The 26376-nt window shown below is 48.9% G+C and overlaps 1 protein-coding gene across 6 annotated transcripts in view; it reads right to left on the bottom strand.

The window, feature by feature from the left end:
- The window catches only part of GRAMD1B (GRAM domain containing 1B), a 113448-nt gene that overhangs the window by 64462 nt on the left and 22610 nt on the right, over window positions 1-26376 (bottom strand). Inside the window, exons 1-2 of one of the 6 annotated variants that reach the window (XM_041413775.1) lie at window positions 24686-24828; window positions 20870-20913 (exon numbers count right to left, since the gene is read on the bottom strand). The exons of 2 other annotated variants lie outside the window; for them this stretch is intronic. Coding sequence is in view for 1 of the 4 variants with exons in the window: in XM_041413774.1 (XP_041269708.1) it covers window positions 10961-10983 (23 nt within the window). In the remaining 3 variants the exon portion in view is untranslated. 3 more of the 6 variants (XM_041413776.1, XM_041413773.1, XM_041413774.1) reach the window with 3 other exon arrangements.

The following is a 26376-nucleotide window of genomic DNA, read 5'->3' as shown; positions in this document are numbered from 1 at the left end:
GGCCCTTCCCGGGAGCTGCCTGCGGCTCTTCCCCGCTGCTCCCCGCAGCCCGCAGCGATCCCGCCGGGGGGGACCCCACGGAACCGCCGGAGAACCTCGCTGCTGCTGCTCCGAGGCATCTCAGGGCAGCCAAAGGAGCTGTGCGCTGCCCGGCTCTGGCATCCGAGCCGGCCGCTGCCCACTGGGGAGAAAAGCTCCCGCTGTCGCTTTAAGGATGTCCCACATCACCCGGTTAACCCTGGTCGCTCCTCGCTGCCCTCACCGAAGAGGAATTGCAGGATTTCTGCTCTTCTCCTGCCCTTACCCATGGGTTCTGCCGCCCTGGCACAGCTCCTCTGCGCTGCCACACAGCCCTGGCACCCCGAGCAGAGCTTTATTAAATATCCCCGTCCTCCCCGCCGTGCAAACCACCAGGGAGCACTTCTGTGACGACAAAGGAGCAGAGCAGTCAGCGTGGACATAAACATCCCAATTACCTCGAAATTCCACTTCCCCGCTCCCACAAAGCTCTGGCTTTTCACCCTGAGGGGCTGCACACACTCCTAAACCTTCAAACCATCGATTTCCCTGCTAGAACAGCAGGCAGCAACAGGAAATATTTAGAATAAATAGAAATATTTGCCTTCAGCACATGGGCATTTCCAAATACAAGCTCCGGGAAAGGCCATGTTCTGCACGGAGGTTCCACAATGCAGAAGGTAACAATGTGACTCATCTTGAAAGTGTATATAAACACACTTAAAAAAACCTGTCTGAGGAAAAATAAACAGAGGCTATGCCCGATTCCTGCCTGGGAAAAGCAGGAACGCAGCCCTGCTGCTGTCCTTGGCTTTGTACCTACTCCAGGCAGGTGCAAGAGAGGAAACGAAGCCACAGCCAGCAATTTAAAGAATTCAGAAAGCAAGAAAGCAGCACAGATGGACAGGGGAAGAGCAGAAAGCAAATGAAAAATGTCCCTGCAACATGATACAGGAGCAGGGAGGGCTGATGTGACTGGGAGCTGATCAGGCACCCCTCATGGAATGATGAAATATTTGCTCTGTATGATCCGTCAGTCCCAACCAGGAACACGTCTAGAAGGGTGGCAAAGAACCAGACAGATTTTCTTACCCAGCAATGAGTTCAAAGGAAGGCAACAAAAACATCCCGGCACTCATGAGGCTCGTTTGTGAAAACAGACTTGAAGGGTAAACAAAGTGGAGTGGTCAACAAATATTTGAGGAATGTAAATATTGAAGAAAAAGGAAAGCTGTATTAAAAGGTTTGGAGTTGTTTTTTGGGTTTTTTTTTGAACAATGAGCAATGGGATGATATGAAATTGTGGGAAAGAAACAAGGCCAAAGTCAAATCCTCACAGCCAGGAGCAGGAGAGAAGTGGAATAAACTCATTCACTTGTCACGTTCTTAAACAGCAACAGGTAACTGTTAATAAACACAAACAGGCCTGTAGAACCACAGAATATCCTGAGCTGGAAGGAACTCACAAGGATTACTGAAGTCCAGCTCCTGGCCCTGTACAGGACATCTCATTGGCAGGAGCATGGATCAATACCTCAATAATATCACACTTCTTTCAGTCTCTAGCTCTGCTTTCCATTATTTCCATTATTTAAAGAGGCAGCAGCCCAGTTTGCAGCCCAGTTTCCAAACCTAATCTATTGCAATGATTGCAAATCTGTGATTGCAAAATTGGGGCTGGTTGAGTGTTACAGTTTCAAGGATTTTGTTTTGACTTGCTGCATTTTTGTCCCCAAAACTTCCAAGACACACGCAGACATCCATGGGATTTGGAGTTTGTGGGAAATCTTGCAAAGTGACATCCAAATCATCCCAAATTCCTAATCTGGGCTGTGATCCTTGAAAGAACAGATATCCTCAGGATAATTGTGGTATCTTCAAATACGAGCAAGGCACGGGTTGTTTTGGGACAATTATAAGGATCCAGGATGTTTTGGGACAATTACAAGGGTTCAGTTTGTGGCTTTGGGCAAGTCCCCTGTGGGAGGTACAGGGGAGAGGGATGGATGTTTGCATTTCTCATCCTGCTCTTACTTCAGCAGAGTTTGCTCTCTTTAGGGAATTGTTTAAGCTATAATAATTTTTTGCTCTCCTAAGCTAAGCTTCCAGTAGGGAATTAATACACAGCTATTCATAAACACATTAAAAGGAAAAACACCTCTAATCTCCATGTGCCTCATCTCCAAACCAGGACTAATTCCACTTCCTTTCTTCTACCCTTTGTCCATCTTGACTATTTAGGATGGAATCTCTTCCTCCAAACTGGAGGTGGGGCACGAAAATCTCCCAGCACAACAAATCTCTGTTTTCAAGAGCCTCTTTTGCTGTAAAACAACACAATTTTAGAAACAGTCCTATTTCCCAGATCAGTTGTGCTATCAGCTGCCCTTAAAACAGAAAAGAATCCATGGGGAACTTGTTCTTCCTGCTGGAAAAATAATACAGCAGGTATTTGAAGCAATGCTGCAGCTTTAGTGCCCTGGAGCAGGCTCTGAATGTTGCTCAGGTTCTGCGAGCCCTGGCCTCCAGACACATCCTTCTTTCATGGCCTACAGCTAAGCTCGGCTTTGCCTCCCAAACCTCATTCCCAAAATGTGCTTCAGGTTGTGCATCGCATTTCTCTAACAGCTGACAGCTCTGAAAAAGCCAAATTCCATCTCTGAGGGCAGCACAGCAAAGGGCACTCCTTCCACATCCCCACAGCTGCTTTATTTCTGGTCCTGTGGGGTCAGAAATACACCAAAATTACAGCTCTGCCTCTGCAGCAGCTCTCTGAAACTCCTCTGTCTGCATGCAAGCCTTTTAACTCACAGCACCTCGTGTGTCCCCACTGCAGCAGGGCTGGGACCTTGCAAATGATCTCTGCAAAGCTCAGGCCTGGCCACCTCCTCCTGTCCTTTACACACAGCCTGACTTGCTCAGCATCTCGTTAAGGGAACGACTCTAATTAGAGGGAGCTGTTCTTGAACTAAACAAGTTGTGTGTTCCCCCTCCAGCTAACTTGTTCTAATTTTATGTGCATAGCTGGACATTTCTTCTGCTACCAAATCTTTGCTACTCCTCAAAATACACCTAATTTTCCCCCAAAGTCCTTTTCATTCCACTCATTTTCTCCTCCATTTTTCTCCTTCCAATTCCAAGGCCTGAAATTAGCTGTGGTCCAAAACCACATTCTACCAAACCTGGTATTCTGAGTGGTTTGAAAATTATTCAAAATACATACCCCAAATATATGAATCTCCAAAAAAAAAAATCCCCAAATTCCTCTTTCTCTGCTCCTCTGCCACATGCATGGAGTGGCTGTGACCTTGTCAAAGGAGAGTGGCAGCATTTTGCATCTTTTTTTAGTTGGGAAAAAAAGCAGAGCATCTGCCCTCAGATCACTTGGCTGTGACCACAGAGATCACTCTGTCCTGGACAAATGGTTACAGGGGAATAAACCGCTGGAAAATGTAAAATATAATCAACAGCACAGGCCTAAATCTGGCCAAAAGGAAAACTTTAGGAAAGGGGAAGCTCAGAGAACATTCCAGCATCTTGCATTCAGCACGTGGCTCTGCAAGGGCACCCAGAAGGAAAAGGAATTCTGTGCAGCATTTTGGGTTTGGTGTCTCCATTTCCTGAGCTTGGATATTCCATCCTTGGATACATTATCACAGCTTCTACAATTTACTTCGAACAGGCTCAAAATCCTGAAATTAGTAGTTACCAGTCATAATAAGCATCAATTAGATTAATAATGCATTAAGATTCACTTTCTAACCAGGGCCCTGAACTCAGAGGAGTTCTGGGGAAGGTTCAAGCAAAAACACAGCAGCTGGTCAATCAACCAAAGTTTAAACTGTTTAAAATAGAGAGAAATCTGGAATTTCAACTGGAAAAAGCAGAAGAGGCCTTGACCAGGACACAGTAGTTGTGTCAGGGAGCACCACAAGAGTTTTGATGGCAATTTTTGCCTCTTCCAGGCCTTGCCCCTGCCCACTTGCTGAGCAGAAATGAAGCAGAAATTCCAGCTATGTGAGTGCTCCTCTTCAGTCCAACACAACCATCAACACACACGGGGTGAATCAGACACTTAAAAACGTGGGACACTGTCCAACAGCTCCTTCCAGCACTTGTCCCACGAAAATCTGTGCTCCAGGCAAAGAGAAAAGGAAGGGGAGGGTGATTTCTGCCCAGCATCTCCTTCCCAAAATGTGGGAATGAAAATCTCTGCTCCTGGAAGGGGGAGAAGGAAGAGGAGACTGATTTCTGTCCAACATCTTCTTCCAGCACTTGTCCCATGAAAATCTCTGCTCCAGGCAAAGGGAAAAGGAAAGGGAGACTGATTTCTGTCCAATAGCTCCTTCCCAAAATGTGGGAATGAAAATCTCTGCTCCAGGAAGGAGGAGAAGGAAAAGGAGACTGATTTTCTTTCTTACAGCTCCTTCCCAAAATGTGGGAATGAAAATCTCTGCTCCTGGAAGGGGGAGAAGGAAGAGGAGACTGATTTCTGTCCAACATCTTCTTCCAGCACTTGTCCCATGAAAATCTCTGCTCCAGGCAAAGGGAAAAGGAAAGGGAGACTGATTTCTGTCCAATAGCTCCTTCCCAAAATGTGGGAATGAAAATCTCTGCTCCAGGCAAAGGGAAAAGGAAAGGGAGACTGATTTCTGTCCAACATCTTCTTCCAGCACTTGTCCGATGAAAATCTCTGCTCCAGGCAAAGGGAAAAGGAAAGGGAGACTGATTTCTGTCCAACATCTTCTTCCAGCACTTGTCCGATGAAAATCTCTGCTCCAGGCAAAGGGAAAAGGAAAGGGAGACTGATTTCTGTCCAACATCTTCTTCCAGCACTTGTCCGATGAAAATCTCTGCTCCAGGCAAAGGGAAAAGGAAAGGGAGACTGATTTCTGTCCAACATCTTCTTCCAGCACTTGTCCGATGAAAATCTCTGCTCCAGGCAAAGGGAAAAGGAAAGGGAGACTGATTTCTGTCCAACATCTTCTTCCAGCACTTGTCCGATGAAAATCTCTGCTCCAGGCAAAGGGAAAAGGAAAGGGAGACTGATTTCTGTCCAACATCTTCTTCCAGCACTTGTCCGATGAAAATCTCTGCTCCAGGCAAAGGGAAACTGATTTCTGTCCAACAGCTCCTTCCCAAAATGTGGGAATGAAAATCTCTGCTCCTGCAAGGGGGAGAAGGAAGGGGAGACTGATTTCTGTCCCACACCTCCTTCCATCACTTGTCCCATGAAAATCTCTGCTGCTGGAAGGGGGAGAAGGAAGGGGAGGCTGGTTTGCCTCATTTTGCAGGCAGGGAAAGTGGGGCAGAGGCACCGTGAGGATGAAGATGGTCAATGACAGATCCAGGCACAACCAGGGCCTCTCGCGACCCCCAGCTCCCACAGGCAGCACCTTCCTTCCCTCAGGAAGGGACCAAGCTCTCAAACAGCATCCAGCAGCCTCAGCTCCATGTTTTATCTCTTCCGGACTGATTTTTCCACATCTTCAGGCTTTTTAGTGGGGAAAAGAATCTCTGGGACAGCCCCACTGCTGCCTCACTCGCCTCAGCTCCAGGCCCTGAGTGGGCAAAGGCTGCAGGATTGCAGAGCCACTCCAGTTTGCCCTTCCCTTGACATTCCTGAGGACTGGAGACAGAGAGCAAGGTGATCTTGCTATCTGATAACAGGGGAAGGCAATTTCCCAGCAAAACAAGCGATTGGGATTCAATTAGCCAAAATAATCTGCAGCCCAAGGAGAGATCTGGAGGAGAGATTCTGGGTGCTGCAAAGTGCAGCTTCTTCACGGCCTCAGTCAAAGAACTGCTCTGTCTGCCTGTCCTCAGAGAGGTTTCAATCTGCACATACGTATTAGAGGACAAAATTACAGATGTTTTTCCAAATTTAAATCAAAACTTGATGCCAAGAACCAACCACATAAGAAACAAAAATATTAAAGAGATGCTTTTGCCAGTCCATCATCACACAGCAAACCCAGTCTCAGATCAAGGGTTTGAAAATGCCTTGGTTTTATTTCAAGAGGTCTCCTTCCACTGTAATTTCAGACTTTTGCTAAAATAAAAGTTGTGCTTCACAGCCTGTTGCCACTGCAGGTATTAATCCACTGTGCAGCCCAGGACAAAAACTGGTGCTGGGCTGACACTTTTGCTAAAATAAAAGTTGTGCTTCACAGCCTGTTGCCACTGCAGGTATTAATCCAGCGTGGCACAGTGCAGCCCAGGACAGAAACTGGTGCTGGGCTGATCCTGCTTCTATTTCTGCCTCTCTTGGTGCCCACGAGCACAGCCTGGCCAAGGGTGTGTGCAATGCTTTTCCTCGGCTTTAGTGGACTTGTATTAGGCTCCTCACGGCTTCCTAGGGCTTCCCACTATGGAAAAGGGCAGAAAAAATACACCAGGGCCAGAGAAATTAGCACAAAACCTGCTAATTACCCCTCAGTGACTGCATGCCACAGAACCATCTCAGAATAAACCTGCCAAGGCTGCTCCAAGCTGTCCTTCCAGACACCTGGAACAACATCATCTTGCTGGAAAAGGATAAAAACCTTAATTTATGGACAGCCAGAAGGTTCAGGACGTATGGCCAGGTCAGAATGTTCTGGATGCAGGGGAAAATGAGCGACCTGTTAATGAGGTTTGCTCTTCCTGCCGCAGCGCCAGCGAAGGGAACATCCTGACTCCTCAGATCCATTTGCAGAATTCATAAGGAGCTAAGGCCTCTCCTTCCCCAAAAACCATATTTATATGTATGTGGGTCAGCTCTGGTGGTTTTTAGCCAAAGATTATCAGCACCTATTTCTTCCCCCTGAATAAAAGGCACAAAGGATGATGTAGGAGCAGAGGAATCAATGAAGACAGGAAAGACTGAAAATGCAACATTTGAACCTGTAATGTGAAGGTCAAACAGCACAATGGGCACAGCAGCACAATTATGTAACTTTCACAGAACTATTTTGCGAAGCTTCTCCAGAAATTGAGGAAGAATTGATTTGGAAATCCAATTTCATTTGGGATCTTCGCAGTGCCACGGGACGAAGTTCATTGCACGCAGCAGATCTTTAAGGCTCTGCAGCTTCAACTCCAAATTGGAAGTGACTTAGGCAGCTTCATCATTTCCTGGGTAATCAAGGAGCCACGAATCCCAAACACCCACGTTTGTCACCCCTGTGTAAGTGAGGACAGAACCTTCCCTCCCGTGCCTGCCTCACCAACCTGTTATTTTACATCTCAAAGAAGCGGCAAGGCTGGGAGAGCAGAGCTGAGTGTGGCAGCTCAGGAACCCCTCCCTCCCCTCTTCCCCACCCTGAGACATGGATTTCCAGCGGCAGGGAAGGGCAGGGGTCAGCCTGGTGCAGGTACCAAGGGCCCCTGCAGCCGCAGCCTGCAGAAGGCAGAACTGAAACTGCCTGAAGTCAATCTTCACTGCTCCCTGACATCAAACAACTGCTAATTTTAGCTCTGCTGTTCTGTAACCCTACCTAGTTCCCATCCCACCCCCACAACTACATAATAGATCCTTCCCTCAGATAAGTAGGGTGTTGGAACATTGAGAGTTTTGTTGGGTGTTTTTTTTTTTTCTCACCCACAGGCACTAGCAGAAAAATGAATTACAGATTTATTTTTAGTGGAGCCTTTGGCCCTTCTTTTCTCTGTAGGTTCCAGATCGCAGGTTCTGCAGCTCAGAACTATTCCAAGCAACACAGCAGCACAAGCAATGCAGAAGGAACCACAAAAGAAGGAAAATCAGACAAGCAGAGTTTTACTCAGTATCCCATTTATGGGACATCAATTCAGCCACCAGCTTGTTTTTGTCCCTGCAACGCTCTTCTGGCATTAGATTTCCATTGCTCATCAAAGATCTAAATTAATTTCCATCTCTGCTGGATCATGGGTTCCCCAAAACTCCTAAGAAGGAAGAGCAGGGCAAGCAGCACGGCCTGAGATGGAAGGGGAGGGAAAGGCTGCTGTGGTTTTTGGCTTTCTGAGATGTAAGGCCTGGCTGATTACAGTCCCTGAGGAGCTGTGAGATAACAGTGATGTCAGCCTGAAGGCAAAGCTTCTCTCTCACAATACCATGTCACAATGTAAAGAAGGAAACAGCATTAAAACACAAAAACGACCAATTAAACCAAGACACCAGACGGTGATGAGGCAAACCGCTGCTGTCATCTGTCCTGCCAGCACCCTCGGGGGCTGCAGCATCACTGCTGCCACCAGGACGCTGTGCTGGAGCGGCGTGACGCCACAGCAGGCCCTTGCATCGTGCCACTGGCACGCTGCGATGTCACCCAGCCCCCCTGGCTGTCCCCAGCCGAGCCGCAGAGCCCCGGCCAGACGGGGATGAGATCATTTTGGGCAGGGTGAGGTGGCGAGCTGCAAGAAATGCAGGGCATGCTGTGAGGCAGCAGCACGCTGGCCTGGGCCAGGACAGGCCCAGAGGTTCCCTGATGTCACACACAGTGGGATTTGGTGTGATCCCACGGCACAGGATGGATGTGGGGCCTGAAAACTGGGAAAGGCAAGTCCTGTTCCTCAGGGTCAGAGCAGGCGGCTGCTGCTGACAGCTTTCTGTCCCTCCCTGGTACAGACAGAAATCATGTGTCTCTCTGAGCATGGCTCCGGGAGGAAATCTGGGTTAACCCCAGCAGTGCTGCTCCTGCACCAAGGAGCAGAGGATTTGTTTGCAGCCCACGCACTGGATGTTTTTTTCTTTATATAAATAACAACCTTCTAAGCCCATTTTGTATCAAGGCTGTGCAGCCCACATTAAATACCCCAAGCAGGTTCAGAGAGCCCTGCATTCATTCTGTCCTTAAATCTGTGCTCCTCCAATCAATCCAGCAGGGACAAACACACAGGACCTGAAATAACGTCCCTAACTCACCCTCCTGCTCTGGATATTGCAGCACAACCAAATAAACAAAATATCCTAGGGGGAACAGAGTGACAGCTGCAGAGATCCAGAACGCTGTATAATTAAATAAGGGAAGCAATCAAAATATTTGATTTTGGGGCTGGGATGAAGGGGGATGCTGAAGAGGCAGGGCTTGGGTAGCACCTGTCAAATGATTCCAGGAGAGCTGGGGGAACTGCTCGGGATCTTTATGGAGAACAAAGGGGCTCAGCACTGCCCAGAGCCCCCGGGGCCCTGCCGGGAGCCCGGGGAACGGAGAGGGAAGAGCGTCACCTACTGCAGCCCGGGCAGCACCTCCTGCAGCGCTGCAATCTGCTTACATCCCCAGGCAGCCTCCAGCACAGCAGCAGGATGCTCCGCCGGAGCTGCCCGGAGCGCTGGGATGGACTGGGAACGCCAAAAGCCCGCTTTGAAGGGACCGAGCTGCCGGGTTTGTGGGCAGGCAGCGGGGCCATGTCACTGCAGAGCCACTCCATCCCAGCGTTCCCAGCATCTCCAGCACATGCTTTGCTCTCCCGGTACTCCACTGAGCTATTATGCAACACCTCAGCCCAACTGCACAGCACAGAAGGCAGCGGATCACTGCGAGAAAGGGGCTTTTTTTCACTCCAAAAAAAAAAAATCGTGTAATATTTTCAAATGCTAATATCTGTATCATTTGTACAGCCTGTGTGACACAGAGCCATGTACACACAGGGAAAATTCAAAGGCTCTCAGTGTAATTAAATAAAAGACAGAATTAGAGAAATTAGAAAAGAGATGACCTATTGAGTCATCCCTGGCTCGGGTCTGTCCCCTGGGGCCCAGTACAAGATGCTTCCTAGTGCTATACTGTAGTGCTTTTATTTTTTACACAGAAAAAAAAGACATAAAATTAAAATAGCAACAATAAGTAAAATAACAAATGCAAAATAACTTTGCTGTTTTCTCACACTTTACAGGCAAGGATCTCAAAGCACCACATTCATCCTGATGTAAACTAGCACACTTGAGAAGGAGGCTGTTATTTCTATGATTACTTCATTTTTCATTACAGGAAAAAAAAAAAAAAGGATTAAGGAAAAGAAACAGGCCTTCCCATTGCCCTTGTCATCCAATTCAACCCAAATTACGAAGTCACATTCCACTGTTAACTGTGGAACCATTCCCATCTGATAAAGTTCTGGTTAAATCAATTTCATCATCATAATTCATAGCCTATTTATTCCAACTAAGTGGTTTTGACATATTGGAAATTTAAAGTGGTTTTGATATACTCGGGATTCTACGTAAGCCTTTGGTGGTCAAGTTTATATTATATTTTATAGAGAGATATATAATTGTATCCCCTATTACACGCACACATATACATATATTTATATTTACCTACCCCTGTAAAATACAAACTCGACCAACAAAATATCTCCGCGGGAACACTTCAGACACACACACACCGAGTTTGTCAATTGCCTTTCACCCACACAATGTTTTCTTTCACTGCCCACTTAGCCAAACCTGGTGAGTTTCCCCCCAAAACACGCAGGAACGATGAAAGAATTATCGAGCCCTCGGGTACCTTGCCGGCAGCTCCGGGCTCCGTGGAACTCTGCTATCGATGTCCTTACAGCAGCACGCCAGCGAGGAGCATCCCCAAAATCCGCTGCTTAAAGGACAAGCCGAGCAGGAGCCATGCCACGCACGCAGCACCCAAAACACTTTTTTATCCCCCACCTTTCTTCGGCACAAACTGCCCGTGCTTATTTTCCCGTGGGATGCGGCTCGGGCAGAGCCGGGCAGCGGAGCAGGGCAGGGGGATGCAGCCGGAGCGCTCCGCGCATCGCGGCGGATGCGGGGCTGCCCGGACAGCAGCGGCCCAGCGCCGCATCCACGGCCGGAGCCTCTCCCGGTGCTCCCTCCCCGCACCCAGATCCCGCCGGCGATGCCGCAGCGGCCGCGCCGCCAACTCGGCGGAGCTCATCCCTTTTTTTTTCGGGGAGAGAGGGGGACCACAGCATCCCCCCCGAGCCCTCCTCCCCACCGCGCGCTTACCAGGCGAGCTTGAACCCTTTCATTAGTACAGCCACGATAATCCGCTGCCCGTGTCCTTGTCTGCCCAATGACAGCTCCAGAGGTCCCGGCACATATTGGAGCAGCCCCGGCCGGTCCCGCGGGGAGCGCCGAGCCCCATGCGCCGAGCCGGGGCACGGCCGCCCCCCGCGCCCCCGGAGCCGCGGCGAGGCGCGCAGGGCTCCCCGCAGCAGCGGCAGCAGCGCCGGGGGCTGGGGCTGAGCCGCCCCGCTCTCTGCTGAGCATGTGCAGCAGCGGCGGGACCGCAGCATGCCATGGCACCCGCGCCGCCAGCGCCGAGGGCCCGGCCTGGGGCACCCCCCGAACTGGGGCTGTGCCCGGCCTGGGGTACCCCCCGACCTGGGGCTGTCCTCCCGATCAAGGGCTGGGCCCGGCCTGGGGCACCCCCCGAACTGGGGCTGTGCCCGGCCTGGGGTACCCCCCGACCTGGGGCTGTCCTCCCGATCAAGGGCTGGGCCCGGCCTGGGGCACCCCCCGAACTGCGGCTGTCCCTTCTCTGGGGCTGCTCCCCGCTCTGGGGCTGACCCATGCTCTGGGGCTGTGCCCCCCTCCCGGGTACCCCCCCTCTCTGGAGCTGTGCCCCGCTCTGGGGCTGTGCCCGATCTGGGGTAACCCCCGATCTGGGGCTGTCCCCACTCTGGGGCTGTCCCCACTCTGGGGCTGTCCCCCCGATCTGGGGCTGTCCCCTCTCTGGGGCTGTCCCCCCGCTCTGGGGCTGCCGCGGGGTGTGTGATGCACAGCGAGGGTCAGCTGGTGCCAGCCCCCAGCCATGGCAGGGACAGTGCCTGCCAGAGTGTTTTGGCCAGCCTTGCACACTTGCAGGGATGGGGCATCCACAGCTTCTCTGTTCCGGGGTCTCACACCCCCCACAGTAAAGAATATTTCCAATTATCCAACCCAACCCTCCTCTCCATCAGTGTGAAACCACACTGCACTCCGTGCCCCTCACAGTAAAGAATATTTCCTATTACCCAGTCTAACTCTACTCTGTGTCACTGTGAAGCCATCCCCCCTTGCCCTATCACTCCATGCCCCTCACAGTAAAGAATATTTTGTATTATCCAATCTAACCCTACTCTGTGTCACTGTGAAGCCATCCCCCCTTGCCCTGTCACTCCATGCCCCTAACAGTAAATATTTCCTAATATCTAAACCTCCTCTCTGTTAGTGTGAAGCCATCCACCCAGCCCTGTCACTCCATGCCCCTCACAGTAAAGAATATTTCTGATTATCCAACCTAACCCTCCTCCCTGTCAGTGTGAAGCCATCCCCCCGCCCCATCACTCTCATAAAAGCCCCTCTCCATCTCCCCTGCAGACTGCCCTCAGTCCTGGCCATGCTTCCCCACTTGTGAAATCAGTTTCTGGGGCCAGCAAGAACAGAATGGACTTTTGAAGGCCCCTCACACACGTGGGCTGTGTTCCCTTGGCCTTTTCCTGCAGCAAGAGGTTGATTTGCTTTTCTCTTGCAGCACCAGGACCTCTCCACGCAGGGCAGCTGGAGGAAGAGGAGCCCAGGGCTCTCCCCCCTCTGCCACTGCTCCAATATTTGGTGGTTGATGCTTGGGGGGGATTTGCCAAAGCACCACTCCAATTCCCTGACTACCCCAGAGCAGGGATGAGCCGATTGCTCAGGCCAAAAAAGAGAAATCCATCCCTGCTGATGCACCAGAAGCTGGGACATGTCACCCGAATTTCAGTCTGCACCCATTTCTCCTCGTCCTATCACCACAGCTCCTGGCAAAGATCCCCTCTGCAGCTTCCTGAAGGGAAGAGAGTCAGCCCCCCTGAGGCTCACCTGAGGGCTGTGGGAACTAATGGAACACTGAATTTCCTAATGGAAGAGTGAATTTCCAAATGGAGAACTGAATTTCCTAATGGAAGAGTGAATTTCCAAATGGAGAACTGAATTTCCTAATGGAAAAACAAACTTCCTAATGGAAAACTGAATTTCCTCATAGAAAAATGAATTTCCTAATGGAAAACAGAATTCCCAAGTGATAAACTGAATTTCATAACAGGAAACCAAAATTCCTAATGGAGAACTGAATTTCCTAATGGAACACTGAATTTCCTAATGGAAGAGTGAATTTCCAAATGGAGAACTGAATTTCCTAATGGAAAAACAAACTTCCTAATGGAAAACTGAATTTCCTCATAGAAAAATGAATTTCCTAATGGAAAACAGAATTCCCAAGTGATAAACTGAATTTCATAACAGGAAACCAAAATTTCTAATGGAGAACTGAATTTCCTAATGGAAAACTGAATTTACAAATGGGAAACCAAATTTCCCAATGGAAAACCAAAATTCCTAATGGAAAATTGAATTTCCTAATTGAAGACTGAATTTCCTAACAGGAAACCAAAATTCCCAATGGAGAACTGAATTTCCTAATGGAAAACTGAATTTCTTAACGGGAAACCAAATTTCCCAATGGAAAACCAAACTTCCTAATGGAAAACTGAACTTCCTGATGGAAAACTGAACCTTCTGATGGAAACCAAAATCTTCAGCGAGGCAGAGGCCAAGCACCTGCCCTGGAGCTGAGGAGGGGGATCCTGTCTGGCAGCCCTGGCACTCTGGAACTGCAGAGCTGTTGTTGCAGCATCTCTTTTCAGGGCAGAAGCAGAGCTCTGCCCCCCAGCAGCAGCAGAGAGCCCCTGCACCCCACACCCACAGGGCAAGGCCTGGCCCGAAGGGAAAAATACCAAATATTGCATTACCACCCCCATTTCCTGCAATGCACCTTGATTTTCCCTGGAATTCTTATTTATCTCACGGGATCTGAGCACACTGCATGCAGCAAGGGGTGGGGAGTGGGGCATGTATCTCAAATAATTTATAATTTCATTATTTATCTGTAAAGTTCTTCAAAAAGTGAGGCCTGGGAGTGCTGGGGATGGACAGCCACACTTATTCCACACAGCTCTGAAGGGTTTGGTCCTGGGATAGGAACACTCTGGATTATAAATCCTGCAGGAATTCAGCAGTTTTAGGGGTGGCAGAGGAAAGAGAGCTGTGTGTAAATAAAGATTCTACTCTCTTGAAGGGCTTTAAATGGTATTTTGTCCATTTTTTTCTCCTACTGTGCCTAATAACAACAAAGAGATTTTTTTCTGGTTCTCCCAAACCCTGAAGAGATGAAGAGCAGCAAAGTTCCAGTTCTGAATTCAGCAGAACGTCACTTTTGGAGGGCTTGGATCATTCCAGGGCAAGTGAAATGAAACAGCATCTTGGGCTGAAGTTTGAGAAACTGGGGGAGTAACACTGAAACGGGGAGTTCTGCAGGAGATCCCAAATCCCTGCCTTGGGAATTTGCTCCAACAACAACTTTGCAGCGCATTTTTTGTTTATTTCTAGAAAAAAAGCACACGTTTAACCATAAAGTCAGGCACAGGTTTTTCCCCACGACAAACAGCATGGAAAAAACACCTTCAAATCTCACCCCTCATAATCCCAGCCTCAGCCCATTTTAGGTCCCACCTCTACAAGCTTGGGCTGGGCTTTGGGCTGGCTAATGGAACACTGAATTTCCTAATGGAACACTGAATTTCCTAATGGAAGAGTGAATTTCCAAATGGAGAACTGAATTTCCTAATGGAAAAACAAGCTTCCTGATGGAAAACTGAATTTCCTCATAGAAAAATGAATTTCCTAATGGAAAACAGAATTCCCAAGTGATAAACTGAATTTCATAACAGGAAACCAAAATTCCTAATGGAGAACTGAATTTCCTAATGGAACACTGAATTTCCTAATGGAAGAGTGAATTTCCAAATGGAGAACTGAATTTCCTAATGGAAAAACAAACTTCCTAATGGAAAACTGAATTTCCTCATAGAAAAATGAATTTCCTAATGGAAAACAGAATTCCCAAGTGATAAACTGAATTTCATAACAGGAAACCAAAATTTCTAATGGAGAACTGAATTTCCTAATGGAAAACTGAATTTACAAATGGGAAACCAAATTTCCCAATGGAAAACCAAATTTCCTAATGGAAAACTGAATTTACAAATGGAAAACCAAATTTCCCAATGGAAAACCAAACTTCCTAATGGAAAACTGAACTTCCTGATGGAAAACTGAACCTTCTGATGGAAACCAAAATCTTCAGCGAGGCAGAGGCCAAGCACCTGCCCTGGAGCTGAGGAGGGGGATCCTATCTGGCAGCCCTGGCACTCTGGAACTGCAGAGCTGTTGTTGCAGCATCTCTTTTCAGGGCAGAAGCAGAGCTCTGCCCCCCAGCAGCAGCAGAGAGCCCCTGCACCCCAAATTCACAGGGCAAGGCCTGGCCCGAAGGGAAAAATACCAAATATTGCATTACCACCCCCATTTCCTGCAATGCACCTTGATTTTCCCTGGAATTCTTATTTATCTCACGGGGTCTGAGCACACTGCATGCAGCAAGGGGTGGGGAGTGGGGCATGTATCTCAAATAATTTATAATTTCATTATTTATCTGTAAAGTTCTTGGGAAAAATACCAAATATTGCATTACCACCCCCATTTCCTGCAATGCACCTTGATTTTCCCTGGAATTCTTATTTATCTCACGGGGTCTGAGCACACTGCATGCAGCAAGGGGTGGGGAGTGGGGCATGTATCTCAAATAATTTATAATTTCATTATTTATCTGTAAAGTTCTTCAAAAAGTGAGGCCTGGGAGTGCTGGGGATGGACAGCCACACTTATTTCACACAGCTCTGAAGGGTTTGGTCCTGGCATAGGAACACTCTGGATTATAAATCCTGCAGGAATTCAGCAGTTTTAGGGGTGGCAGAGGAAAGAGAGCTGTGTGTAAATAAAGATTCTACTCTCTTGAAGGGCTTTAAATGGTATTTTGTCCATTTTTTTCTCCTACTGTGCCTAATAACAACAAAGAGATTTTTTTCTGGTTCTCCCAAACCCTGAAGAGATGAAGAGCAGCAAAGTTCCAGTTCTGAATTCAGCAGAACGTCACTTTTGGAGGGCTTGGATCATTCCAGGGCAAGTGAAATGAAACAGCATCTTGGGCTGAAGTTTGAGAAACTGGGGGAGTAACACTGAAACGGGGAGTTCTGCAGGAGATCCCAAATCCCTGCCTTGGGAATTTGCTCCAACAACAACTTTGCAGCGCATTTTTTGTTTATTTCTAGAAAAAAAGCACACGTTTAACCATAAAGTCAGGCACAGGTTTTTCCCCATGACAAACAGCATGGAAAAAACACCTTCAAATCTCACCCCTCATAATCCCAGCCTCAGCCCTTCTTAGGTCCCACCTCTACAAGCTTGGGCTGGGCTTTGGGCTGGGCTTTTCTCCAGGAGCAGCTTTGCAGCTGTGGCCTGCAGGTTGTCAAGGAGGGAGGCAAATCACAAATGCTGTAAAATGGGTCAGGAGACCTGCAAGCTTGGCAAATCTAGGACAGCCTAATGCTGCAGAGTCACATGTTTGGAAATCAAAGCTCAGGCAAGAAAGGTATTAAGAGATAAGCAGTCATGCACTTCTCCTTTTTCTTTTTTATTTAGCCAAATAATGTGAGGGGTGGGGAAATTGTCAGAGGAAGGAGATGGCTGGGAAGGTGTTTGTTTAAATGTCTGGCTGGTCACCTCTGGAATGTGCTGGCCAAAAAATCCTCGCAGCAGGAGCCTGTGGGTCACCCCCCACTCAGGTATTCCCAACCCCAAATTCTGGCTGATCCAGCTGTGCCAGAATGGACAAACCCTTCACTTTGCCCCCAATCCTCTGCACTTAACTATTCCAGTGGGGAAAAAGGAAAAAAAAAAAAAAAAGGTGTTAAAATTGAAATTAGGCAAGCCAAAAGCAGCTGTAGGTATCAGGAGGGATGGGCTGTGCACAGCCACCTCCTCAGAGCTAAGAATACCTATCAGTCACATGCAAGATGAATTCCAGATTAATTATCTACCTACTCCATCCCATTAAAGGGGAAAATGGGAAAAAAAAAACCAGTCAGAGCTGTGGCTGGAGGGGCCCAAATCCATTCCTGGCCCCTGTTTTGGAAAGGGAAGCTCTGTAAATCCCTGCTTCTCACTGCTCTGTGTAAGTGCAGGTTGTAATTCTGAAAATGGTTATAAAATGCCTCATTGGTATATTGTCTATAAATGTCAATTTAAGTGGCAAAGATCTTTCGTGATCATGTTTTGCATTCAAAAGAGCTTTCCCAAGGCATTGGTAATTGGGTAAAAATTCTTTTTCCATATGAAAAATTAAAAATAGGCATAAAAGGGTAAACACTGGGTTTCCTTAGAGTTTATTTTGATGTTTTGTGAAAATAAACATAATAGCTGAGCTGAACAGCAGCTCTGAAGGATGTGCAGGTGCCCTCACAGAGCCATAAATACATATTTTCACCATTTTCATCCTTCATACAGGATGTCAGACCAAAGGTTCATTTTCCCCTCCAGCCATAAAGGCTGTAAATCCAATGATTTTATCAGAATGCCATTTGGATTATTTGGGGGTGGGAATCTCATTTTTTAAATTAGATGCATCATTTGCTCAGCACAAACAATAAATAATAATAAGACAAGTTCATGTGGTTGTGTTGTCCTGCCTCATCCCTGTCCTTTCTCCCAGGAAAAAATTCTCATAAACTTCAAAAAGAATTAAGATAATTTGGATCCTGGCCTCATGCCAGTAACATTTTGAGTATTCCTGGTCCAGATGAAGAATTCCATTAATAAAACCTCCCCTGGGGCTCCTGGCTGCTTCCAGGAGGAGGAAGTCAAGCAGCAGCACACACACAAACACTAAAAACAGCAACAAAGCCAAAACCAGGCAGAACTTTCTCAAAACTGAAGGAAAACTTGGGAGATCAGGAGCAGCAGGGGAAAAAAAAAAAAAGGGGGGGGGGTTTTGGATAAAAAGACCGGATGTTTTCCTGACCTGTAAGTACAAACTATCATGGATTTTAAAAGTTAGGTCTGGAATACACAAAACCAGAGTTGTTTTTCTTTCCTGACCCCCTAGCTGGATGAAAGAAATACTGATGGTGCTGTCCAGATAAAATGAGGCTGGACATGGCCTCTGCAGAGGCAGGAACATCTGCACCAGGGACAGGCAGGCAGGAATTGGGGCTTGGTGGTGGAATAAAAAAATGCAATTTTTGCACAGGATGTTCCCACCGCCCCGGGCAGGGCCTGGGGGGAAGCTGGAAGCACAGAGGCAACCACAGAAAGTGAAAGTTGAATATTTAGCACTGTTTTATTCACACACAGCTGTTTTGTCCTTCTCCCCTCGCAGACACTTCTCCAGGCAATCCCAGCCAAGTGCTACCGCTGAAAGCCAAGGAAATCAGCTCTGAAAACCTCTGTGAAATCAGCTCTGAAAACCTCTGTGAAATCAGCTCTGAAAACCTCTGAGATGCTGTAAAAAGGCACCTTGGCTGCCTTCACTCATCACTCCCTTCCAGCTCAGCAGAGGACACATTTCCCCCAGGATGGAAGAAGCAAACCAGCTGAAATATCTCTCACAACATCCGAAAATCCAGAGGATTTCCATGTGTGTGTTTGCAGGGCACAGAGGCAGAACCTTGCAGTGCCAGGGGTGAAAGGAGCTCACTGATTTTCCAATCTCCATTTCACCTGGGAAGTGACCCCTGCTTTCTCAACCAGCTCCACACTGACCTGATTTCCCCTTCCCTTCTCCAAGAGTTTAATTTGCTTTTCCCTGGCACTCAGCAGGGATGGAACAATGCAGGGATTTCACTTTTGGCAGGCCAAGCCCAGCTGGAGGTGACACAGCCCCATGTCCCTCTCCCACAGCAGCTCCCCAAGGCCACCAGCAGCTCTGAAAAGCCCCAAGATGAGGATGAATGATGGATTAAAATTGCATTTCTCCTTTTTTTGGGGCGGGGAACACACCATTCTCTGGCATGGAAAGAAATGCCAGTTCTTGAGACAGCCTGGAAGGTGCCTCAGCAGAAAAGGAAGGGTGACACAGTGGAGAGCAGCTGTGACAGAGCATCCTGACATCCCAGCCCATGGCCACTGCTGGAGCATTCCAGCACAGGGAAACAAACTTCAACCTCCCCAGAAATTCCTCCAGACTGACCTCAGCAGAAATTAAGCAAAATTAACAACATTCCTTTAATGCTCCAAACTCCTCCCAGGGGTAACTGGCTCAAAGTCAGCAAAGAAAACAGAATTTTGGTGTTTTAAATAAAGAATTGGGGGACTAAATGTCAGCACTTGCCAAGGTTAAGTTCAAATAAACCTGTGCACATTCCAGGAATGTCTACATAACTAATTCCCAATTGTATCTGTTTTAGGAGGTTCAAACTCCACTCAGTTTTCCATTTCTCCGAAAAGATAATTAGATTTTTTTTTTCAGTATATTCACATTAAGATGTTAAAGCACTATAGGTCACATTTCCCTTTGATTAAAACCAAAAGCTACAAAAAACAGGTACAGAGAAAAACAAATTTCAAGTGACTCTGTTGTTCCTGTAATGGAAAATGTCTGTTTTTCAAGCCAGAGATAAAACTGAGTTCCCCAAAACGCCACCACAACTCTAACTGAAATGCCACAGACCCTTCAGCACACTCAATGATATTTTTTTTCCAAGCCCTCCAGCTTGAAGAGGGTTTGCAGCAGTTGAGGTTTCAGCAGATATGAGAATGAGGATGAGTTCACCTTTATAAAGCAACATTTATCCCAAAGCACATCATACAATTTATTGACAAACACTTAAAAAACTCAAAAGCTGCATCAAGGAGCAACCCATTTCTGGGGCAAAACCTTCCCCAGCATCATCCAGGCTTCTGGGAAGTGGAATGGAAAAGGATGGAGTGTGAGAGCTGGGATCAATGTGACAGGGAAAGCTCAGATTCTAGCTGAGACATGAGCCCTGCAATGTGTGACCAGCACCCGTTTGCCCATGAGATCAGTGAGGGGTTTAACCAGGGAATTCTATGCCCAGGAAGGAGTTTCTCCCTGGAATACAGCCATGCTGGAGGACCCAGCCAGAGCAGCCTCAAAAGCAGAGATTTGTAATTATTAATGTAATTAACTTGCACTCCCTGCAAGCCATGGCTCCCTCCAGCCACGCTGAACTTCATCCCTTTGTGAGATAAAGCCCCAAACACCTTTTGCAGACACATCCCCTGCGCTTTAACCCTGCTCTGATCCCAAGGACAGTCCTTCTGGTGGCCAGGAAAGCAAACCTTGGCTCTACAGGCACCGTGCCATGGTGTTCAGCCACCCCGTGGTGCCAGCCTGGTGCTCCCCAGGCCTCCCAGCCATTCCCAGCCCTCAAACCCACCGGGATCCACCCAGCTCCACTCCCAGACTCCCAGGCTGCCAGCCCACAGGAAAGCAGAACCCACAGCCCTGTGAAAGCAAGGCACAGGCAACAGAGAAGCCTCACAGAAAAGGGTGGATGCGTCCATAAGCTCGAATTACTTTCTCGCTTTTGACACTCCCCCGACATCCTTTCCAAAAAAAAAAAGAAAAGAAAAAAAAAATTAAAGAGGCTGCCAGAAGGAATTTCTCCTCACACAACCGTCCCTGGGAGTGGAAAGCTGCCCCTAAAGCACCATCTAGTGTCACTCCCTCCTCATTCAGCAGCATCCCTGCTCCCACCTCAGATGCCACGGAGGGACCACAAGCCCCCAAATTCCCTCTCTCCCACCCTGACCTCTGCCTCCAGCACCAACACTGCAGCATTTCCTCCAGCCTCACGAATGTAACATCCTCCCAGGGCTCAAACCCCATCCTCAGCCCAGCAGCAGGGTCCAGACTGATCACTGGCTCTGCCAGCAGCAGGGAGGGTGGGCAAGGGGCAGGAGAAAGGTCGAGAGACAGAGTAAGAAGGTGCCAAGCGAAACCACTTACGCACAGTGAGGCCGGCAGCATTTCCATCCTACCTTTGCTGTCGCCATATCAGACGTCTCCATGCTTTCTGCTTGGCCTAGCAGTGAACAAGAGCACGGGGGAGAAGGGAGGGAGGGAGGGAGGGGAGAGAAAGGGAGAGTCAAAAGAGGATGAAGAACAACAAGCAAACAACCTGACAGGAGGATGAGAACAATGAAAGTCGCTTAGGGGTTAGTGCCAAGATTCTGCCCCCTAGAGAAGGGCAGGAAAAGCATCTCAAGGGGATGGCCCCAGGTTAGGAACTTGTTTGGAGCCTGGCACAAGACCTGAGTCACTGCTATGCCCCCAACTGCTCCCCCCTGCCACCACCCAAGGGATGCAGGCATGGCACCCAAGGGAAGCAGGATGCTGGGGGACAGAGAGGACCCTCCTCCTCCTCCTGCTGCTCGCAGCTTCCTTTCCAGGCTGAGCTCCTGCAGTGAGCTGGGGAACAACCCAGCTTCCAGTGAGAAAGGGAACAACCCAGCCTGCAGGGAGCAGGGGAACAACCCAGCCTGCAGCAAGCAAGGGAAGAACCCAGCTTCCAGCCAGCTGGGGAACATACCCAGCCTGAACTGAGCAGGGAACCACCCAGCCTGCAGTGAGCAGGGGAAGAACCCAGCTCCCAGTGAGCTGGGGAACAACCCAGCCTGCAGGGAGAAGGGAACAACCCAGCCTGCAGTGAGCAGGGAACAGCTCCAGCCAGCTGCTCATCCTCCCTCTCTGCAAGAAGGGAGAGTCACACAGCCCACCCCAGCCCACCCTCCCCGAGTGGGCATTTCAGGAGTCAGGAGGACAGGAAGAAAGCAGGTGGGTTCTGGGCAGTGCACAGGTACAGGAGGAGTGCTCAGACACGAGGGGGATGGATGTGGGGAGGGAAGAGAAGAGTGAGGGGGGACAGGCAGGCAGGTGAAGCAGCGATGGTGCAGAACAGCCATACCAGAGACCACGGGCACACTGCAAGGCGCGGAGCAGAACGCGGGGTGCAGGCTGCTCACTGCATCCCCCTGAGCACACTCACCTCACAGAACACTCTCAAACCATTGGGCCTGACCTAGTAACTCTTTGGTGCACGCTGAGCTCGGGCTGGAGGCACCAAAGCCCCAGGCAAGGTGCGCTCGGTGCCAGCATCGGGAGGCATCCGTAGCTGTGGCCCTGCCCGGATTGGCGGAGCACGCTGACTTCATGCCGCCCCATTCATCCCCCAGCTTCTCCCTGCCGGTCCTCCTGGCCTACTTTGCTCCAGTAAATCAGCCTGGAGCCTGTGAGCAGCCCGGGCAGCCCCAGGAGCTCGCAGCTGCCCTGGCAGCGGGCAGGCAGAGCAGAGCTGGCTGCGAGGGAGGCAGGGAAAACACTGCAGAGCTCCGGCAAATTAAAGCTCTGAGGGCGAGAACATCACTGCTTGAAAGTGCTTATTCATCCCCGGTGCTCAGGCACGCAGCAGGAGCACGCAGGGACCTGAACATGGATTTATGGCAGGGTTTGAACACACTGAGGGGTTTGAACACACCGAAGGCGAGCTCAGCCTCTGCGAAACCAGAGCACTGCTGCTGCCCTGGGCACAGGCACTGCCACACACCCACCCCAGGGAGCAGACCCACGGGGCTTTGGTACATTCAATATTTAACCTACAGCCCTGGCAGACCTATGGGGGTTTGGTACATTCAATATTTAACTTACAGCCCTGGCAGACCCACGGGAGTTTGGTATATTCAATATTTCACAGCCCTGGCAGACCCACGGGAGTTTGGTATATTCAATATTTCACAGCTGTGGCAGACCCATGAAGGTTTAGTATATTCAATAATTTACAGCCATGGCAGACCCACATGGGTTTATTATATTCAGTATTTTACAGCCTTGGTAGACCCCTGGGAGTTTAGTATATTCAATATTTGACAGCCCTGGTAGACCCCCCAGGGGTTTAATATATTCAGTATTTTACAGCTGTGGCAGACCCATGGGGATTTAGCATATTCTGTATTTTACAGCCATGGCAGACCCACAGGGATTTGGTATATTCAATGTTTAACTTACAGCCCTGGCAGACCCAGGAGGGGTTGGTATATTCAATATTTAACTTACAGCCCTGGCAGACCCACAGGGATTTGGTATATTCAATATTTAACTTACAGCCCTGTCAGACCCACGGGGGTTTGGTATATTCAATATTTTACAGCCCTGGCAGACCCAGGAGGGGTTGGTATATTCAATATTTAACTTACAGCCCTGGCAGACCCACGGGGATTTGGTATATTCAATATTTTACAGCCCTGGCAGACCCAGGAGGGGTTGGTATATTCAATATTTAACTTACAGCCCTGTCAGACCCACGGGGGTTTGGTATATTCAATATTTTACAGCCCTGGCAGACCCAGGAGGGGTTGGTATATTCAATATTTTAGATCAGCCTGTGCTGGAGGGCAGGGGCACAGCTGTCACCCTCCTGCAGAGGGTGCAGCAGGCTGGGAACAGGCAGGAACCTTCAGCACCGAGGCAGCCCCAGCAAGGGCCATCAGCACAGAGAGCTCCTGCCTGGCACACAGAAATGTGCATTTTGCCCTGTTTGTGCTGTGATGCGTTCATGCGTGCTTGCACAAACCCACGCTGGCACACTGCTCCTCTGTGCTCAGAACACACAAATCCTCTGGAAGAAAGGAGGTTTGGATGGGGTACTGGGAAGCAATCCTTCCCTGGCTGTGGCTGCCCCATCCCTGGCAGTGCCCAAGGCTGGGCTGGATGGGGCTTGGAGCAGCCTGGGATGCTGGAAGGTGTCCCTGCCATGGGACTGGGTGGTGTAAGGTCCCTTCCATCCCGAACCATTCCATGATTCCATTAAATACAGCCTTATCAGGACACAAAGCCCCTCTTCTGAACACTTATTTCAACCTCCTAAGGCATCCAGTGCAGACAGAGATCCACAAATAGCAAATCCACACCCTCTGCTCCCCAAGTCCTCTTTCATAAAGCCACTGATGTCCCTCAATGACATTTCTACTTCTGTGATTCTCTCCAAGTTCACAACGGCGTGGGAAGGAGAAAAAAAAAGCACAACAGCTTCACGAAGGACTTTCAGCAAATCCTGAGCTAAAGAGTCATAATTTTGCAGCTCAGAAAAAGCTGAATTTCCACGTTTCAGCCTCTTTACAGCAGAGGCTCCCTGTGGCTGCAGCAGCTCCTGAACTTAAAAGCAAACAGGAAACATCTCCTGAGGAAGTCCAGTGTTCGGAAGGGAACAGCCCACTGCGAAATGCCTGAGCTCCGGGTAGGAATTCCAGGCTCTATAAATAGCCACAGCCATGGTCCTGTTAGCCCGAGCTCCCAATTGCCTCCAGAAGGATTCCTTAACAATTAGGGAACATTGCTTTTTGTAGGTATTGCCCTTCCAGGAGCCACAGCTCACAGCCAGCAGGGCATCCTCTGTAGGGCTCCACACCCCCCAGAGCAGCCTCACCTCTCAAAGACTCCCAGGGACTAAAAAATTCCCTTCTTCAAGTGCCCACGCAGTGCAAACAAAGGGCTGAAGAGGCTCAGACAGATTAATTTGCCAAGAGAGGTGCGTGACCCGCAGGCAGAGAATTCAATGTGCTGCCTGTGAGGCACCACTTCAGCCACACCGTGATTCTCCCATATGGTAAAAGAAGAAAAGGCTGCAGGAGTCAGGGAAGCACCCAAAAAACCCCCTGTTTGGGTCTGTGAAATGCATGCAAAACAAAACCTGTTAGCGACACAAGCAGTGGGAGGGGAAATCAGAAACAAATCAGGAGAGAGGAAGAACTGCCAGAGAGAATGTCAGAATGTAAGGAGGAGAGAGTTTAATTGGTATGCACCTTGGTTACAGGTGTACAGATCCCCAGCAAAACGTGGCAGGTGGGCACAGTCCCGAGTCCTTCCCGAAGTCAGCAGCGATCTGCAGCGCTGCAGATGCCATCACAGCATCTGCCAGCCAGGGCACACCTCCATTTCCCTGGGAAAAAAACTCTGCAGGGACTCCCTCTGTGCTGCAGCAGCTGGGAAGTCACATGAGGCTTCATTTCCAGCAAAAAAAAAAAAAAAAAAAAATGCATTTCTCTCTCTCTGGGCATGATGGGAGCTGTAGTTCCAAGGCCAGGGCAGAAAGTGCCTGAGAGCCATTTCTGAGCTGTGGCCGCAGCCTCTGCCCTGGAGGTCCTCAGGGGGAGAGAAAAGTGGAGCAGCAGCACAGCACCTTCAGCTACTTGGAATTAGAGAGTGGAGAAAAACAGCCCTCCATCAACAGGAGAAAAATAATTCCCCAGAGAGACTTGGGGATAGGAAGAATATTTGTGTCGGGAGAATGAGGGGCAGCACCAGGAAGGTAGAGAAGCTGGGATGATTCAGGTTGTAACTGCTGCTTTCTTGAGCAATAGTAGAATTTAAAAATCCTGCTTTCACACTGTGTTTTGGCTCTTTGCCTCCCCTCATTGTCCTGCCTGTTTGAACTCAACCTTCCTTTTGCCTGAGGTGGTGCAAGAACCTCTCCCAGCCCGGGAAAGGCTCAGTTACTCTGCAAAGCTGGGTAACAGAGAACTCTGTGACTCATGGCACGGCTCAGAGAGAAATCCCCCTTCTCCTTTTCTCATCAATTCAAAGGAAAGTAATTTCCTAATTTTGTCTTCACTGCCAAGAACTTGCAACCACTGCAAGAGGGCACTGCCTTAGGCAGAAATCTTGGGGCCAGGTTGGTTTTGCTCTTAGAGACAAGGAGATCCTGAATTATCTCAGGGCCTGAAACAATTCCCATCACACCACAGCTCAACACCTGAATAGCACAAGATTTTCACTCAGCATCATGCTGAACATGCAGACTCCCCAAACCAGAGTGCTTTTAAATGCCTAAAGCCTTCAGACCTGTTGGAACTGAAGTCTTTCCAGTCCATCAAGATAAATCTTTATGTGCAGTCCAACAGCCTGGAGTCCCTGGGCTGGCACTGCCTGAGGGATCATCCACAGAGACACTGGAGAAACCAAACCTTCTGTTCCCATCTGGATTTATGGGGTATCTCATGCAATATCCTATTAAAAAATAACCTCCAGTTTCAGATAAAGCAGTGAAGAACGCACACTGTGATATTTTTTTTTGGCTTTAAGAATAAAAGCCATCAGAGGGATGACTGCAGAGGAGGAGAAAGATCCTGAATCCTTCATTTCTGAAACCTGAGACAGAAAAAAACAGCTAAAGAACACAACTTGAGGCTGCAGAGAGGCATTTCAGAGCAGCACTGAAAGCCTCCCCCAGCCCCTTCAGGGCTCTCCCAGTGACAGTGGCAACAACAACAGGGCAGAACAAAGGTTGGCAACAGCAACAGAGGGCAGAGGATCCCCTAACCCACAGAGCCACACTGCCTTGGGGAGCCCAGCATCAATCCTGGTTTCTCGGGGCCCTGATGGGTGGCAGGGGCTGCACAAAGCCTGAACTCACATAGAGAAGCCTAAGCCTGGAGAAAAGATCCTTTTCCAGAGTACAGAAATCATGAAGTCTTACAGAGCTGGAAGCTTTGCC

The sequence above is a fragment of the Onychostruthus taczanowskii genome, unplaced genomic scaffold, assembly GCF_017590055.1.
Source record: "Onychostruthus taczanowskii isolate IOZ18803 unplaced genomic scaffold, ASM1759005v1 scaffold43, whole genome shotgun sequence".
Classification (NCBI taxonomy): domain Eukaryota; kingdom Metazoa; phylum Chordata; class Aves; order Passeriformes; family Passeridae; genus Onychostruthus; species Onychostruthus taczanowskii.
Note: the sequence above shows the minus strand (reverse complement) of the source record. Positions and strands in the feature narration are given on the sequence as shown.